Source organism: Prionailurus viverrinus, chromosome X (genome assembly GCF_022837055.1).
Source record: "Prionailurus viverrinus isolate Anna chromosome X, UM_Priviv_1.0, whole genome shotgun sequence".
Lineage (NCBI taxonomy): Eukaryota > Metazoa > Chordata > Mammalia > Carnivora > Felidae > Prionailurus > Prionailurus viverrinus.
In genome coordinates, this window is record NC_062579.1 from 117,581,008 (window position 1) to 117,600,298 (window position 19,291).

At 37.8% G+C, this 19,291-nt stretch overlaps 1 protein-coding gene and 1 pseudogene across 9 annotated transcripts in view; both read left to right on the plus strand.

The window, feature by feature from the left end:
• Positions 1 to 19,291, plus strand: part of PASD1 (PAS domain containing repressor 1) — a 188,555-nt gene that overhangs the window by 147,149 nt on the left and 22,115 nt on the right. For all 9 annotated transcript variants that reach the window (XM_047844743.1, XM_047844742.1, XM_047844746.1 and 6 more), the window contains one exon: positions 16,923 to 16,995. In XM_047844743.1, the coding sequence (XP_047700699.1) occupies positions 16,923 to 16,995 (73 nt within the window). The remainder of the gene's footprint in view (positions 1 to 16,922; positions 16,996 to 19,291) is intronic.
• LOC125157689 (mitogen-activated protein kinase kinase kinase kinase 4-like) lies at positions 30 to 11,869 on the plus strand (annotated as a pseudogene).

The following is a 19,291-nucleotide window of genomic DNA, read 5'->3' on the forward strand; positions in this document are numbered from 1 at the left end:
AGGAGAGAAAAATTAATAGGGAGAGGACTATGACGATTAACCCAGTGTTGATGAAGATAGCATCTTCTCACCTTCAGGTAGAGTAAAGAACACTGGAATATCAAATAGAAAGCATTTCCAAGGGTTCTAATAGCTCTTACACTTGCTTTCAGTCTTCAGAAACTGCTACAGTACTGGAATTGGTCCCTGGGAGACTCCAGCTGTCAGCAGCTTCACCAAAAAAAATGTTCCTGCCTAATTCCCCTTTCATCTTGTGTCAGTGAAGAGTTATTTTGTACAAAGGTGTGAAGAGAATTTTGTAAAGATGTATGGTAATTCTCATTAGAACAGTTTTGTTTTATGGAGCCTTGGTACTATTCTATACAGACTTCATTACTTGTGTCCACCCCATCTTGAGCAGGGGAAGGGCCCTGTGCATCACTGTAGCACATTTGATTGTGTTTCTTTACCACTAAGGAGCTAGCTCACAGGTTCCATCATTCCAGTTCCAGTGAAACTTATTCATACAGCAAGTATTTAGCACCTACTATAGGGGAAGTTCTGTTCTAGGCTCTGAGGACACAGCAGTGAACAAAAATCCTTAACTTCTAAAGCTCCATTCTAGTGGAAGAGAAAGACAATACATAAATCAATAGACCAGAGTGGGTTACATGGTGAGGAGGGCCAATGGAAAACAGTAAGCAATGAAGAGGGATAGGGAAGGTTGTGAGGGGAGGATAAATTTGATTTAAGTTTTACCATATGCAATTGACATTTTTATAGGTTAAAAGATGGTGCAATATTGGCAATTCTGAATGGTGTGATATAATAGGTAAGGTGGCCAGCTTGTGTCTCCACAAGCGACATTTTCACTGCCTCTTGAAGCCTCAGTCAAGGCTCTCTACTCTCCCTCTGCAAGTTACTTGGCTAATTCTACTCCACATTGCCTGCCATCATCTTTGGCAAATAGTGTGGAGGTCTTGTGGTATAGTGATGCTTTAAAAAACTCACAGTATTGGGGGCGCCTGGGTGGCGCAGTCGGTTAAGCATCCGACTTCAGCCAGGTCACGATCTCACGGTCCGTGAGTTCGAGCCCCGCGTCAGGCTCTGGGCTGATGGCTCCGAGCCTGGAGCCTGTTTCCGATTCTGTGTCTCCCTCTCTCTCTGTCCCTCCCCTGTTCATGCTCTGTCTCTCTCTGTCCCAAAAATAAATAAAAACGTTGAAAAAAAATTAAAAAAAAAACTCACAGTATTGGAATTTTTAAACAACTGAAGTATTCGGGTTTTATTTCTCAGATTGACCATTTACAAGTTGTGTGATCTTGGACAAGCCTCCTTGAGTCTCAGGTTTATTATCTATAAATGGTGAGGATAATTACTGCAGAATGTGCATCACAAATAAGATAAGGAAATGAGGCCTGTCTGCTTTGATAAATAAATTATATCTATATGCTTTGTAAAATACTATACAAAATCAAGTTATTATCAATTAAGAAGTAATTTCAAAATGGAGTAGTTATAATTTAGATCTCCACTAAGTCGTTAACTGAGCTATAATGACATTATGAAGTGCAAAGGGTTACATGTAAACTTGGTTTATGGTCATGATCTGAAGTCTGAGTCTGGTGATTTCTTTAATATTTTTATTTTTTCTGTTAATTTAAGGTTGTCCTCTTTTTCTGTTTAAACCCAGCCAACTTTAAACCCCTATCCTTATGAGATGATTCTATATCCATCAACACCCAAACTATTCTCTGCAAAGAGTGAACCTTGCCTTTCTGGGGTCGGGACAGGGTGTGTAGCCAAATCTGAACATGATGGAATTCATGGCTTGGAGGCCCCATTGAGAGTCCAAGTTCAGTCTGTTTACTCCATGGTCTCACACCCACCTGAGAGACCATCACATGCTGACACCTGCCTGTAACAGATAAGAAAAGGAGTTGGGACCCATTCTCATGCAGCTGTAGTTGTTAGATCTGGAGCCAGTCTCTTGGTTTCCATTTAACTTGTCCTGTTGGTATGTATAGGACCTGGTTCTAAAAAGGCAAACATAAAAACAAAAACAAAAACAGAAAAGAAGAGAAAAGAAGGGAGAGCAGGGTCAGGTTTCTGGATTTTGTGTTTCATTGTGTTTATATGACCTCTAGCCCACCCATATTCCTTCTTTAGCTATATGACAAATTATTTTGATCATCTCAAAGCATAAAGTTATTAGACTGTCTTATTAGATTTATAATTGATAAGAACAATTTGATTATTAATATTTTTGAAAAGCTCATAGTAAGTTTGTACTCAAAACTCAAAACTCTGAAATCACTGAGGGTGTAAACACTAATGAAAAGAAGTCTAATAAATATCAAACTTGTGAAAAATCTGGAACAAATTATCTGAGTATTAACCTATTTTATGAAAATTAGCTTTGGATAAATATACTGGCAGCTGCTTGTTCTACTCAGACAATTAAAATTGTAATATTTTCCCTCCTCATGCTATTCATTTGTCAGCCTATAGTGAAGATGTCAGGCTGTGCCTTAGGATCTGAGGAAGTGGGACAGGATCTGGTTCTCTTTTGACTTAATGTTTTTTGCTTTACCTTTTTGTATCCCAGGGTATTCTTTTGCTTTAGCTCTGTTAATTTTTTTTTAACTTTTAAACTTTTTATTTGAATATTGGCAGGAACTACTACTATAATATATCGTCCTCTACCTGTGCTTACAAGTATTAAAATTTTGCTGCATTTGCTTTATCATTATTCTCTCCTCTTTTTCCCTTCCCTCTGTCTTTTTCTATCCTTTCTTCTCCACTTTTTCTCTCCCTCTTCTTTGCACATTCATTATTTATTTATTCATTTGTCTATTCACTGGATTAAAATACTTTGCTGTTATTATTTATTTCAATGCTTGGATTGTCCCCAAATCGACCAGTGGCAGCCCTTTCAACCAAGCTCTTCTGTCTTTTTGATATTTCTCACCATTCTTGGATCATTCCTTACTTTCTGGCACTAATGATGTTGCAGGCTCATTTAGTTCTTTCTTTGCCTCATCCATGAAATCGGTTGGTTCTCCAAGCCTTAGTCAAAGGAACCCTGGCTTCTTAAATGCAGATATTTAGAAACCAAGATCTGGGCACTAGTCATGCTCCTTGTCACTACTCTGTGTCTACTTCTAGTGCTTTCAGAAGTGGGAAACAAATCCACACACACATAGGCATAAAGGCCTATATCTATATTTATTTTCTTATCTACCCATCTCTGTGTATGTGTACTTAGGTGTATATGTGTATATAAAATAATACAAACCATGAATTCATATGGATACCTCCAAATCTAAACCAGTACCAGAGGGTTCATTCTAGTCCTCCCGTTTCCATTTGTGCAACACTTTTCTCCAATAGTTGGAGATGCTTGGCCCCATTATCCTCAATAGATTTCCTTATTTGCTCAAGTCTAGAACACACAGAGAGTAGTTTTAGGGTTGCCAACTCACGTCATTGCAAAAAGCAGACTTCTTCATTTGAGCTGGTTATTGTTTATATTTTAAGGTAAAGTTTACATATAATAAAATGCACAGATCCATTTTTAATATTCTATGAGCTTTCACAAATGCATAAACACATGTGACCCATATTCCTATCAAGACATACAATATTTTGAACACACTAGAAAGCCTTTTTGTGCCCCTTCCCTGTTAACCCTCGACCTAGAGGCAACCACTATTCTGATGTGTTTCGCTATAGATTTCTTTGCTTTATTAGAATTTCATAAAAATGAAGCTATATAACATATACTCTGTTGAATCTGCTCTCTTAAAACTCAGTATAATACATCTGAGATTCATCCTGTCATATGTATCAGTCGTTTATTCCTTTTTGTTGCCGAGGAGTATTCTGGTCTATGCATATACCACAATTTGTCAGGCATTTTCCTTTGATGGACATTTATTTCTAATTTTTGGTTACTGCAAATAGAGCTGCAATGAACATTCTTTTACAAGTCTTTTTTGTGGACATATATATTTAAATTATTAAGCAATGCATATATTAAATTATATGGTAAAATTGATTTGTTTTTTCTTGGTGTACAGTTCTATGGTTTTAATACAGGCATGGATTCATGTAACCATGACCATAATCAGGATAAAGAACAGTTCCATCACTCCCTAAAAACCATCTTTGTGCTGTCCATTTATAGTCACCTCTACTTCCCATGATTGGCTCCTACTGGTCGTCTAGATCCACTTTTGGTTCTGTACCATGGCACCATGCTCTTTTTCCTTAGTCATGCTTTTTGAAGTTCATAAATTTATAGTTATCTTGGGGCTATTCGTTCATTGAGTTCCACAAAAAAACTATATACTCTTTTAGACTCTGTTCTCAGTGCCCAACCTGTGCCTGTCCTCATCGTACTTACTGCCTAGTGTGGAGATGGACAAGTAAAGAAGAAACTCTAATAAAGTCACCATTCCATGTAAATGTGTCTACGATCTTTCACTGTACCTTTGGTTCTGTTTTTCTGAATTGATAAAAATGGCCTTCTCTTCTGTATTTTGTATGTCCAGATACTCCTCACCACTCCAGAAATTCCTCTCAGAAGTCCTTCCTGCCACCTGGGCTGGAAGAGCTTACCCCTTCCTGCTTTCCCATTGACACTCTCCACTTTGCCTTGGGATTACACAGAGTATTGAAGCTCTTCTAGAGAATCAAAATCTCCAAGAAGGAAGTGTCCAAACTGCATTCAACTTGTGCCTCCCTCAATACAGAAAATAGTTTGTCTTATTAACTTAACTTGCTTTCTGATTTCTAAGATACAAGCATGTGAGTAGCCACGTGATACTTTACCATTAAAAACTAATGGGGTTGATATGGAGAATGAAAAAAAATAAGGCCAAATTTAAAATTATTTCTCATATCTACACACCTAACACTTAGGTTATCAGTGCTTTAATACACAGTGCAGACATATCAGAAAAGGTTTATCTTTTAACGTATGCTGGATTTTGATCTCTGTTGTTTTATTTCCCTAACTGGCTCAGTAGTAGTCCTATGAAAGTGACAGAAAAAACACATAGAATATCACCTTCAGGAAATGATTGACAGAGTGTATTATAAAGTAGGGAGACTAAGATGCCAAATGAAACATGGGCTGTTTGGTAAAACCTTACCATGAACATATGTACCCAGTCCAGGCCCTGTGAAGCCACCGACTATATTAAAAAGAAGTTCGTTCTGCTTAGTTTTTTCTGTGTAAAAATGTGTGTGTTTCCTTTTTTTGAAGTGCTATGTCAAGGGAATAATTTTGACTGAACAATAATGAACTGTAATTCATAAAAAAGTTTTCAAACCATTTCATAATGGAAAAATATTTGATAATAGATCTAAATATGAAAATAATGAAGTATGCAAGTAAATACAGGACCAGATGAATTATAAAAACATGTCTCAGGTATCAGTTCCAATCCTTCAAAGACTCCATTCTCTTGGAGTAGGAGATGCATCCTTCTAGAACCCTGTCCTGTGCTAGAAGGCTTGGCATAAAAGCCTTACTAGTTAGCAGGAAAAGAGCAAACTCTCTTTATATCTTCCCACACAGTGCTGGTCTTACTATAGTTTCTTGTTTGATTTATGAATTTCTCCTGGAATGAGTTTTCCACAAATATATGATGGAGAACTGTGTAGCTTTGACATTCAGTCTATGAATGTTGGTAGTGTTAGCAGCTGGTATCCAGGCTGAGGTCCAGGCATGTTCCAGTGATTCACCAATCAACACTATATGTTGCCTTTTCTATGTTTGAGAAAGGGGCAGACCGCAAAACACTAATCAGATTCTAAAGGTGCCTTCTTGTTTACTTAATATTTTCATGTTGTTCAGAAGAGGCCAATAATAGCAATAATCTTTTAAAGATGATAAAACTTTGATTTTTTTTTTTTTGGTTATTGATGACTGACCATATTTTCATAGCAATAGGGTTTTTGTTTACTTGGTGTTTTCTTTCTTTTCATTCTTTGACATCAGGGCACTGCTTAGTTACTTGTCCTTTGAGGTATAGGGAACACAAGGCTGTGGCTTTTACCATGTTGATGATTTGTATGTACTTTCTAAATGTTATGAGTATTGTGCATTCTTTGTTTTTCTGTTTTAGTGAGGAAATACCACTGAGTGCTGTTAGATGTTTTTCCTCTTTTGATGTGTTTGTGGAAAACTGGTATAACCAAAAAAGCATATTACAGAAGTTCAGACTGGCCCTTTAGAGAGTTATGTTTTCTCTGAAATGGTTGGTGTAAGCCTTTGGTGGAAATTTTCCCATTTGGACTCCATCCTATGTAAAACACTGAAATATATGAGGATTGGAACATTTGAGTTTGGTTCCTTTATAGTTGTGTATTAGTAGTGAGTGGAAACAAGTCCGTTAACATATCACTGAAACAAAGATTGAGTTTTCTTAGCTATGTGATAAAAGTAATTACCTGCCAGGTAGTTTTAAAAGGAACCCCATATTTTATTTTATTTTATTTTATTTTATTTTATTTTTATTTTATTTTATTTCATTTTATATTTTGTTTTAATTTTCATTTTATAAAGGGAGAGAGAGAGAGTAAACAGGGGAAGGGCAGAGAGAGAGAATCCCAAGCAGGCTCCATGCTCAGCACAGAGCCTGAAATGGGGCTCCAACCCACAACCATGGGACCTGAGCTGAAATCAAGAGTTTGATGCTCAAATGACTGAACAACCCAGGTGCCCCCAAGGGACCCCATATTTTAAATATTTGAAACTCAACATTTTGTTTTAAATCTTCATATTCTAATATGTAAAATCATCTGAACTTCCCATATGATGTAGGTTTGGTTACATACCAGCTTAGATATATTAGCTTCAGATTTTTCCATGATATATCAAATACATATCAGCACACACAAAGAATATGATTTTAAAAGCCACAAAAAATCGATTTCTGTGACTTGAGTAGGAAGAAAGGAAGATGCATTTGCTACATTCATCTTAGAGACCTTAAGTCTTCCTCTCGTGAGCACCAATTCTCTTGGCACTTTGGCCAAGGAACAGTGAGGGGTACAGTGCCCAGAGTAGGGAATCTGAGAGGAGAAGATCCAAGTATTTCCCAAGCCATCTTCTTTCACTTTCTGCCTATCTCCTAGCTCACACACAGTCACATACAAACACACACACCACAAGCATTTCCCTGCTCTATTCCTTTTTGGCCCTGTAGTAATGGGTCAGAAAATAAATACTCTTTTTGCCAGAATTTAGACCTAAAAACTGCCAAGGTCTTCAATATAGGATAGTCAATAGTATAAATTGGATTGGAAAGTCTACTGGAGAAAACTGGTACATTCAAAGCACACTACTTTTATCCAGAATATCTGAAATATCATACTTTACCTCTTCCATAAAAAAGGAAAGAAAAAAAATTGAGACTGAAAATGATCATTTAAGCCAAAAAAACATTTTTGGAAGCACTCATAAAGTATTTTCATATTTAAATGCTAAAATGTTTTTTTAAAGAGGGGCATGGGATTTGCTGTCCCTTTGTTAGCAGGAGACTCTGACCTTAAACAACTTCAAGTCCATCAAGATCTTTCCCAAGTGAGAAAAGATTGGGTTTCTCTGGTGGGACTCAGTTTTTCATTGGCTTCTATAGTCATTGGGAGAAATTAAATTTTTCACCTGCCTATGTTTTTGTCAAATTTTGACATATCTATTTATTCCATAGTCTTGCATTTGAGAGAAGGCGTGATGAGCTCCAGGTGAATTCACAAAAAACAATTCTTGGAAATCTTTATACCAAATGATCAATTTTTCCAGTGCCCAAATTGCCAAAACCAATTCATTCCAAACCAATCCATCAAATGACCAATTTACAAAATTTACCCAAATGTATTGCTTCATCAAAAAGCATGTCTTAAGAAATGTGCTTTTTGAATATATTCCAAGGGTTGATAAACAGTTTTCTGAAAAGGACCAGATATTAAATATTTTAGGCTTTACAGGCTGTATAAAGTCTCCATAGCATATTATTTTCTTTCTTTATAACTTTTTAAAAAAGCAAAAATTATTCCTACCTCACACAAAAGCATGCTGCTTCCAGTTTTGGCTCAAAGGTTGTAGTTTGGACCCCTTATATATTAAAATAATTGATATATTTTCATATGAATACATTATTATTGATTATATGCAGTGGTTACATTCTTAAATATAGTGAGTGGATATATTCTTGTTATCAACATTTTAAGGAGTGTGCAATTTGTTAGAAGTTAAAAGTCACAAAAAGTTTACCATTCTTATGAATAGCAACAATATTTATTCTGGGATTTCATATGAAAAACTTCTAGGTTATTTTAGTGTAGTATTAATTCTATTAAGAATTCATTTTCTATTTTTTTCAATGCTCTAGCATGTTTTCAGATTTTATCACCACAGACTCATTTGCCAAGTTTGCCAATTTTCCCAAAATGTGTGTCTTTTAAGTGTCAAAGTTCAGTGATTCTAGAGTAAATTGAAAGTTTTTTTTAACAGTTTTTGAAGATACCTGGAATATTTTGCTTGGTCAGTTTTTTAATTAGCATTTTAATGAAGGTTCCATGTGTCTGTACCCCAGCTCGATACTGCTGTAGCCGGATAGAGCAGGCAATAAGGGGAAATTTTGTATTAGGAAAAGAAATGAAGGAGAGCCAACAGTCCAGCACAGCCTCATGTTGGGTTGAGCAGGAACTTGTGTCCATGAGAGAAAGACATTGGGAACCAAGTTGGTATCTGAAGGTCCCAGAATTCTGAAATCCTTACCTTCTACTACAGGCTTGAGCTCTGGCAATCCATTGCACTATAAATTTTATGAATAGTTTGAAAAAATAGGTTTTTATTACATCAGTATATTTGACCAATTTGCAAATAGATCCCTTTGATTTATTGGTCATTTAGCCAAAGGGTCTGTTGGCAAGTTGGCTTTTGGCAAATTTGATGTTAAATTGATTTGGTGAATCAGTCTGCTCCTGTCCTGGAAAGCAGAGGCTTTCCAAAAGAAAAACCAAGAAGGAGTCAGAAGTGAGGCAAGTTCACACCCTTTTTGGAAAGAATGGAGAGCATAGTAGTGTGTACAGACTATTGGGCAGAGTTGGTAAAAACACATACTCATTTGTGGTTCAGTCTGTGGAAGATGTTCATAGGTTAGCTTGTGGTGTGACTATAAAGGAATGGAACTGATTTTAACATGTGGTCAATTAATTTACAGGGCATACATGCTATAGTAATAAAAACAAGGTCATACCAAACATGTGGTATCACTTGGCATGGCAAAGTCAAGACATTCCCAGCTGGAGCTGAGCAAAACTAAAGATTATTTAATTTCTACTATTCCCTTGTAGAGGAGGAAAAGTAAGTTTTCCTCCCTTCCCAGGTTCTTGGCTGAGATGTCCTATAATAAAAGACAAATTGACAGGAGAGAAACAGAAGTTTAACAGCATATATACCTCCTGTATACACACATAGGGAGAGACCCAGGAAAACCGAGAAATTTCGTGAAATTGCCCAAGCCACTACCTTAAAAGTCATACCCAGGTAAAGATAAAAGATGTTGGTATGGGGAAAAAGCCATTTATGGAGGATATCAGGAAAGGTACAGTAAAAAAAAAAGGTATAGTGGTTGTGCAGGTTTAAGTCCTTGCCCTCTCCATTGATAAGAGTTTCTAGAAAGGGAGATACACTTATAAATGGAGATTTACCATTTATAAATGGAGACTTACCACTTATAAATGGAGATTTACCATTTATATGTAAGTTTCTCTTACAAAAGCGTAACTTCTACCCAGTTTTCAGAGGTTGACCTGTGTCTCTAAAGAATAACCAGTTCACTGCTGACAGAGTTCAAGAGGTGGAAGACAGATTTAGGAAAACTAACCACACCTCCCCTGAATCCCAGTTGAAGCAGACAGGCAGAGTATTAAAGGCACCATTGCCTTTCAGATCAGTCTTTTTCCAGTGGCAACTCTGTCTATGCTTCCTGCCCTGCAGAGACCAACTGAGCCACAGGTTCCTGTGAGTACAACGTCTCGTTTCCCTGTTCTGTCCCAGCAGGATTCCCCACTGCAAGGCAGTGGACAGCAAAATAGCCAAGCAGGTCAAAGAAACTTCACCAGCAGTATTGAGCCCAGGCTGCTGTATGAGAGAGTGGAGAAACTGGTGCCCAGGCCTGGTAGTGGCAGTTCCTGGGGGCCCAGCAACTCAAGATCCCAGCCTGGGTCCCACCCTGGGTCTCAGAGCGATTCTGGGGAGCTCTTCAGAGTGAGATTGTCATCCAAATCCAATGACTATCCATCTCAGTGCCTCAAAAATGCAGTGAAAAAACCTGAAGATAAGAAAGAAGTTTTTAGAACTCTCAAGCCTGCTGATTTGACTGTACTGGCCAAAGCGCTTCAAGAAGTGGAAGATGTGAGACCCCCAAACAAAATGGCAGACTATTTCTTATCCAGTGAGGAGTCAGGGATGACAGATGAGAAAGGCAATGATGTAGAACAAGAAGGGGTGAGGAACCCGCCTCTGGACCAGAGGACACCAGAGTAGCATCATCTCTGAATCTGAGCAATGGTGAAACAGAATCCATGAAAACCATGATTGTCCATGATGATGTAGAAGGTGAACCAGCCGTGACCCCATCCAAGGAGGACACTCTAATTGTCCACCAGACTCAAGCTGCTGGTAGCACATTCTAGAAACACAACTCTTCCTCCTCCTTTACACCTTTTATAACCCCCAGATTAGTACAGATTTCTCCATCTAGTGGGACAACAGTGACTTCTGTGGTTGGATTTTCCTGTGATGGAATGACACCAGAAGCCATAAGGCAAGATCCTACCCAGAAGGGCTCTGTAGTCAGTATGAATCCCAACACTAGGCAACAAAATGACACCCCAGAGATTCATAAATGTAAGAAGAGAATTAACTCCAAGATTCTGTGTGTTGCCTTATAAGGAGTGAATTTGCCAGTGGGTACAGAGTGGCCTGATGCTCCTGGACAGAAGTGGCCAAGGGAAGGTATATTCTCTGATCAACCAAAGGCGACTTCAGCAAATGGATGTCCTTGTAGGCTTGAACGTCTTCATGACAATATCTGGCAGAAAGGAAAAGTTACATGGCTACCATTTGTCCTGGTTAAGAAATAAAATATTTCACAATGATTCAGAAGTTGAGAAGAAGCAGGGATGGACAGCTATATAGGATTTGGAAGTTGTAAAATATGAAAGAATAAAATTTCTGGTAATTGCCTTGAAGAGTTCTGTGGAGGTCTATGTGTGGGCACCCAAACCATATCACAAATTTGTGGCCTTTAAGTCATTTGGAGAATTGGTACATAAGCCATTACTAGCGGATCTCACTGTTGAGGAAGACCAGAGTTTGAAAGTGGTGTATGGATCCTGCGCTGGTTTCCATGCTGTTGATGTGGATTCAGGATCAGTTTATGACATTTATCTACCAACACACATGAGTCCACACTCTATGATCCAGTGCGTTATCCAGCCCCATGCAATCATTATCCTCCCCAACACAGATGGCATGGAGTTTCTGGTGTTCTATGAAGATGAAGGGGTTTATGTGAATATTGTTGGAAGAATCACCAAGGATGTGGCTCTGTAGTGGAAAGATGCCAACATCTGTAACATATATTTGATCCAATTAGATGATGGGCTGGGGAGAAAAGGGTGTAGATATCCGATCTGTGGGAACTGGTCACCTGGATGATGTGCTTATGCACAAAAGGGCTCAAAGATGAAAATTCTTATCTGACAACGACAAGGTCTTCTTTGCCTCTGTTCAGTCTGGTTGCACAGTCAGGTTTATTTCATGATGTTAGGCAGGACTTCTGAGCTGGTAGAAGCAGTGCGATAAGGATTGCTGGCCCCAAGTTTTCAAGATCCTGAGAACTTGGAATTCCTTGCAACTGAAGCTCAGAACTACACTGGTGTAGTCCAGGAGAGGTGTGTGTGCAGACACAATTTGTGGAGTTTTGTTTTGTTTTGTTTGCCACTTCCTTTCTGTACCTCTAACCAGCTTATCGCCTGTCTCTTCTTTTTTCTATTCAAAAATAAATCAAGGCTACAATGCATCTGGTGTTGTTCACATTCTAAAAAATAAAAATGAAAAAATAAACAGCTCAAGATAATCCTTGTGACAAAGAGGCATATTTTGAGATGGCAAATTGTTCCTTTTAACCCGAATGGTGGTGACATAACTATGGCCCTCACTGGTATAAGGATTTAGCAGACCAGGTTTATATTCAGACTTTGTCATTTGTCATGACCTTCTATATTATTCACCTTGTGGAGCCTTATCTCCCTCATCTGTAAAGTGGGGATGATAATAGAACACGTGCTATTGAGTTATTTTAGGATCCAAAAAGATAATATGTATAAGATACCTACCACATGGTAGGAACTCAGTAAATAATAGTGTCTCCCCTACCGTCAGAGGTGAGATCGGTGGTGGGTAAGGAGTAAGATTAGTTAGCAATTGCCTTATAACTGAGGGTGGTGATGGAGTACTCACTTCAAATTACTGATTCCGTGAACTGATCAAAATCATCCCCTTTGCCTATCTGCCTTTGGGTGAGTTTCTCAAAACAAACTAATTCTATCTTCAAATAATGTAAATCTATTAAGATGATGTTCTCCAATAATTTATTTACTAAAAGGTGTTACAGTGAAAGAAAAGAAATATTTAAAAAGCAGGGTATTTTGTGTTAGTAGGGATCACTTTGTGCGTTCATTCAGGGGCTATTTACAAGTGCGCATTCTATGGAGAGCTGCATAGCCATACAGCAGCTCTCTTCCTCCCTGACCCCTTGCCCAAAGGAGTAAGGGTTTAGGTGATCAATAGCAATAGCAACTGTTGACCTCCCAGTCTGCTTAACACTGGAGAATCTGCTCTTGGATCTGAAGGAATAGAGCAATAACATATGCAGAACTCATCTTTGTGAAGCACATTTTTAGGAGAGAGAATTAAAATCACAAAAGAACCATTTTAGAGCAAATTACAGTCTTATACATCCTAAATCATATATTTAAGTGGAGAAGAACTTAAAGGAATGGAGCAATCAAAGGGAGAATGACTAATGAGGGCATTTGAGATGATCACATTGGACTGTACAGATTACAAAGCACTTTGTCTAAATGTTAATTTATCTTTACAAAAATGATACAAGGTACATACTATGAGTCTCACTTTTAACATTCAGAAGCTGGGGCTCAGGGAAGTTAAAATACTTGCTCTAAGACTCAAAGTTAGGAAGTATAAGCTAAGGTTTGAGCCCAAGTCTGTGCAACTTCAAATTCTGTCACCTGGCAGCTCTGGAATGTTGGACACAATGGTGAAAATAGGGAAATGTGAAAAATAGGAGGCTGTGTCAGGCATAATGCCTAGGGAACCACCTAAAGTATAGTGACTTGGGAAGAGGTAGTCTCTGGTGATGCCAGTACCAATCCAGTTGTCAAGGATGGCTGAGATGCAGTTGGGCTTGAAGCAAAAGTGGCTGCCTGCACCTTGACCTAAGATTTCCCATTTCAGACAGGGAGTGATAGCGGGTTTCTTCTATGAACCTATGGACTAGCTTTTGTTAAAGTAACCTTGAAAATTATTTTCTTAAACTTTGGTCACAGCCTGCAACCAAGAAGGGAAACCTGGTTTCCTTTCTTCCATCACTTCATATTAAATCATCTCAGCTGTTAAGTTAAAGGAGAGACATTTAAGATTATATTTTACTGTCATCAGTTTTCCTGTCTCCCACAACTGTTCAAAACCCACCTTAGTTTATACTGCATTGATTTATGAAAGGACAATATTCATTGGACATGTTTTTCATATCTATAGTTTCATTTATATAGTAAGTAGAAGTAGATTTTTTTGAGCCAAGAACAACCTTCCATTAAAGTAATTCAGTAGCATTGAGTTCTTTAGCAATGAACATCAAACCTTGGTAAAGATTTAAAGTAGAATAAGAAACATTAAGGGCCCAATTTAGGAAAAACATTTTGAGGTTTTACATAATGATACAGAGGTACTTTTCTTCATAATATTAGAAAGTATTTTTTCCATGTAAATACATCTAGCAGAGTTTTCTTTGATCATTTTCTTTCCTTTTGAAAATTAACTGATACGATTTGAAAAATGAAAGTTCTGTTTATATTAACTGCACCTAACCAAAGGCCATCAGTGTTTTATGGGTACAAACCCTCCGTTATGCCTCCTATCCTGAGCCTGAATTCACTATTTACATGTACAGACTAGTTAGGTATGAAATATTCCTTAATGCTTTTTTTTAGGCAATGTATGTGCTTATGTGTAACTTTTACATTCTGATTATAAGTCAGAAATTTGCCATCTATACTGATGTAGAGAGAAGTGTGAAATATACATTCATGGAAGAATTTGGAAAACTATTATATTCTTGATATCCAAGCCAGTGGACTTAAAGCAAATCATAATCACCTCACGACGTTTTGTTGTCAAAGTCAGTGTCTTGTCCAGTATAACTCACTGCATCCTTTGATATAGCACTGTCCAATAGAACTTTTTGTCATAACAGAAATGCTGTTTAATATGCTGTAATACCATAGCCATTACTCACATGTGCCTACTGCACACTGGAAATGTGGCTGCTGTGACTGAAGGCATAAATTTTAAATTTTCTTTAATTTTGATTTTAATTGAGCCACATGTGGTAAATGGCTGCCATATTGGACAGTGCAGCAATATATTCATTCACATGCTGTTTGTCTCACATATAAAGATATTTACTGTTGGGGAGCCTGAGTGGCTCAGTTTGTTGAGTATCCCACTCTTGATTTCAGCTCAGTTCACGATCCCAGGGTCGTGGAATTGAGCCCTACATTGAGCTCTGTGCTGAGCATGGAGCCTGCTTGGGATTCTGTCTCTCTCTCTCTCACTCTCTCTCTCTCTCTCCCCCCCCCCCGACTCTCTCCTCTGACCCTCTTCCCTGCTCACGTGATCACTCTCTCAAAATTAAAAAAGGTACTATTTAGAAGCCAATATAGTGGCCTTTAATTGCTTTTAAGGAACAGATGGAAGCCTCAGTTTGTTCTTGAAAGTAATTGCTTCAAGCTAAGCAGATCTGGGGTGGGGAATGTGCAAATATTTCAACTGAGTTCGCTACTCAGATTGTTTATTTCTTTATTCACTCAGAAAATATTCATGAAGCACCTAGTAAGTGCTCTGCATTGTTCTAGGTGCTAAGAATGCAAGAGGTTCAATGTATGTGCACTGCCTTCAAGAAATTGCCAAGTAGAAAAAGTGGACAGAAAGTTAGTAACAAACTTTCATACAGAAGACAGAGAATGAGTCAAAGATGACAGGAGGTTTTAGTCCTGAGTGACTGCTAGAGGGTGGCTATTGTCACCAATAGAGGAGACACTGGAGGAGAAGAAGGCGGATGAGGAAGAGGAAGAGTAGTCTAATTGGACCACCTGTGGTTAAGGTGTCTAATGTTAGACATCCAGACTGCATGTCCTAAAGGCAGTTGGATATTTGGGTCTATATCTAAGGGAGATATCTTGAGATGCAGATGTCAGAGTTGCTCCTAGTTGAAGCCAAGAGACAAAATGCAGTCTGCAAGGAGATAATATAAATAAAGAGCAGAAAGTGAACAACCTTGAAGAAGTACCCACAGTTACAAAGAAAACATTCAGTTAGAGTAAACTGGCTTATAAATTTGGTCAAAGACTGAAAAAAATTAAAAATATAGATGATAATCTTCTAGGAATTTTATTTTTAAATGATGTCAGGGCAAATTTGTAAGTAACTCTATGTGACTTGAGGCTGAAAGTCAAGCCATTAAGAAATACATAGTAAGTATTTTATAGCCCCATCATATGACTGAATTTACTCATTAAGTAGTTGTTTTATGCAATTTAAATCAATACTTCCTAAATGGTATATATTTTGATATCCAAAATATAATTTTTTCAAACTTTTCTTAGTTTTCTACCATTAAAAATAAATGATGTAAGTAAATTGATTTTTTTTGCTGGGTCTGTGAAATATGAGTGGAAAAATTTTAGCCATTGGATCAGTATTGACTTTTTGAAACCTTGCAGAAAAATCCAGTTATTCTGTTAATTTCTTGTCTTTTGAATAAATTGAGAGGGCTTCACAGGTACCATTTTGTCACTGCATTGCTTTTCTAAGGACATGCTTTTTATCATATCTGTTATCAGACTCCAGTTTCTCATTTTGTGGAGTGATGGGGCCTGTAAAAGAAAAACTCTTGAAAACAAAATACATTTCTATAACAGATCCTCAGGAAAATTTTAAGGCTGAAAAAGTAATTTCAATATTAAAACCCAGATTCTCATTCACTCATATTCTGTCCTCCCCCTCCCCTTCTCTCTCACCGTCCACTCATTTGTTAAAAAATAAACTAGTACTTAGACTTCAGTGCCAGGAAGCTGCATTCTCACCTTGGGCATCGAAATTCTAATTTTGACAGAAATGAATTTTTAATGAGCCAAAGAATGCAGAGTTTCTCTAATTACAGGAAACAAAATTAAATTTGGCCTGAAGGCATTTCTTTTTGTAATTGCAGTTGGTTTAAAAATTAAGATTCACTCATACATGTTGGCGGGTTTTGTTTTGTTTTGTTTAGTTTTGTTTTGTTTTTTAGCTTGCTTTGCTCACCACTGTTAACCAGAGGCATTGAAACCTGAAACAAACTTCATTCTAATGAGGGTCCAGATGATTTATTTTATAGATACTGTGCAGAGCAACTTTCTCTGTAGGAATAACAGCACCTCAAAGATTGATGATGTTATATATTAAGAAAAATAGATATTTGTTCTGTTTTGAACCTTATTTTTACTGTGTAATAGAAAATTTAGATTTAAATGGAAAATAAGATGTGCATACCATTTCTCTTTTCATCTCTTTATAGAAGTGTTCAAGGCCAAATAAGAATTTCTAGAATGGAATCCCTGTGTGCTGAACCTGCTCCTCCTGCCTCAGATGTACGTACATAAGAGAGCCGTAGGGCAAATGGATGGATCCTTATCCTTGTAACATTGATTCTTTAGTTAATGTATGTTGCCAACATAAAAAAAGACTTTAATTTTGAGAAGTATCCCATCTAGGCATAGCACTTGAGTGGTGTTCCACAGCTGCCATTTTGTAGCCATTTCTTATTGGGAGCCAGCAACCACCGTACTTGTGTTGGGGAGCCATAAGGTCTTGTCCCCTTCAGGGTCCTTCTAACCACACTAAGAATCAAATCAACATGAGACAGATTAATGGAAGAGAATCAAATTTATGAATGTACATACAGGGAACCCACACAGACATGGAAACTTCAAAGAAGTCAAGCAAAATGAGGTATATATGTCATTATATATGTCATCTGAACTAAGAAAAAGGGGGTGGGGATCTGGGACTTCAAAGGGAAGGAATGAAATCCTTAAGAAGAATGAAAAAGAGTAAATGTTTGGTAAACAAATATTTTCTGGGCCACTCAGAAACAATGGGACACACAGAGGACTTTGATCAAACAGGCATTGGTAGGTTCCTCCCTATACCCCATCCCTAGCTCATGGTATACTGTAGTTATCTATGGAGATAGCTCTTTCTGGAGCAGGGCCTCTATCTAATTTTTTTAAGCAGTTGTCGAGGAGGTAAAGAGTTTTTCCTGAATCTGCTGGATTTTGATTGCTTTTTAACTCAAAATAGTCTTCATGTCAAGGTGGCCCATCTTGGGGCAGCCTGCCCTTGGCCCCCAGCACTTAGGATGGTCCTTGTAGTACCTTTAAAAAATAAGCTAAGCTCTATGCCATTGCTCAAGATCTTTTAGACTTGTGAGTACATTTCAAAAATAATGTGAGTAGGCTCATGAGACTGCATCATCCCATCATGGGCAGCATCCAGCTCCTAATTAGCCTAGATTGTCCCCATCTTTTTCCTAAGCCACTGAATGTGTCGTTCATTTATCCATTCACCAGATGTTAGTAGAGAGAATCTTAGGGATGCACATTAATAGAAATATTTATTAGAGAGAATCTTAGGGATGCACATTAATAGAAATATGAAATCTGGACCTGCTCTCAGTGATCTAAAACTGTAGTCTGGCAGATAAGGTCAAACTTCAAGAAAAAAGGCATACAACAGAAAAAGCCTACCAGAAAGCCTTCCCTGTGGATGGTGTTCCACCTTACCTGCCACTCCATGGGTGCCCATGGCACAGCTTCTTGGCTGGATCACTGCAGTGGTGGTTGTGCTGCAGAGAGAAAAATGGCCTAGGCTTCAGAAGATAAGGGTCAATTCCTGATTGATTCTGCCATGTACCAATTTTGTGACCTGGAGAAAGTTATTTTCCCATGGAAAGTCTCCATCTCCCCATCAGTAAAAGAGGAGTGGTCATCTGCCAGGCTTTCTCATCTGAATGTGACGAAGGAATGTTCAAAGGAACCTCATTTATCAGTGTATTTTTTGTATCCCTGCAATAGGATGAAGCTTCTATGAAAGCAGGACTGTCTTGTTTATCAGCATATCCCCAAATATCTTGAACAAGGCTTACCACACGTAGTAGGAACTTATAAATATTAGATGCACAAACGAATATTGTATGTCACAGCACTGTATTATTTTTATAGCATTCTTCAAATGTACAGTAATGGGATTCCAAGAGCAGTATAGATAAGCTGGATGGGTGGACTCTCACTTTGGTTTTCAGGCCTGTATGTGATTTTGTCTGAAAGGATTTGTGTTTCTGGGACTATGCAGACAGCAAGTCATTTTACTATTTAAGCTTTTCTGTAACATGGGAGATACTGTGAGCACATATTTTAAATATAAAGTGCTGATTTTGGACCGCATTTTCCAACTATTGCTCATTGTAGGGGAGGAGAATTTACCATTCCAAAATATGTTTCTGGCATAAGGATTATTTTAGGCTGAATATTTTTAAGAAAGTGCAAGCACAGGAGAAGCTCAGAAAATTGAGTAGAAGTTACCCTTTTGTAAGAGACATTTACATTTATAAGGAAAATCTCCATTTGTAAGGGTGTCTCCCTCGTACCAGGAAGAGGAGGAAGAGTCTAAATCACTAGAAACTCATCAATGGAGCAAATGACCATTTAGATCTGCACAAGACTCATAGCCTTATTACTGTGCTTTTCCTGCTCACCTCCTATAACTGACTCCCCCAGTCCCAGCATCTTCTTTTGTCTTTAGCTGGAGATGGTATTTAAGATGATGGCTTCAGTCATCTTGGGGAATCACTCACTTTTCCTGGGTCTCTCCTATGTATGTATGTAA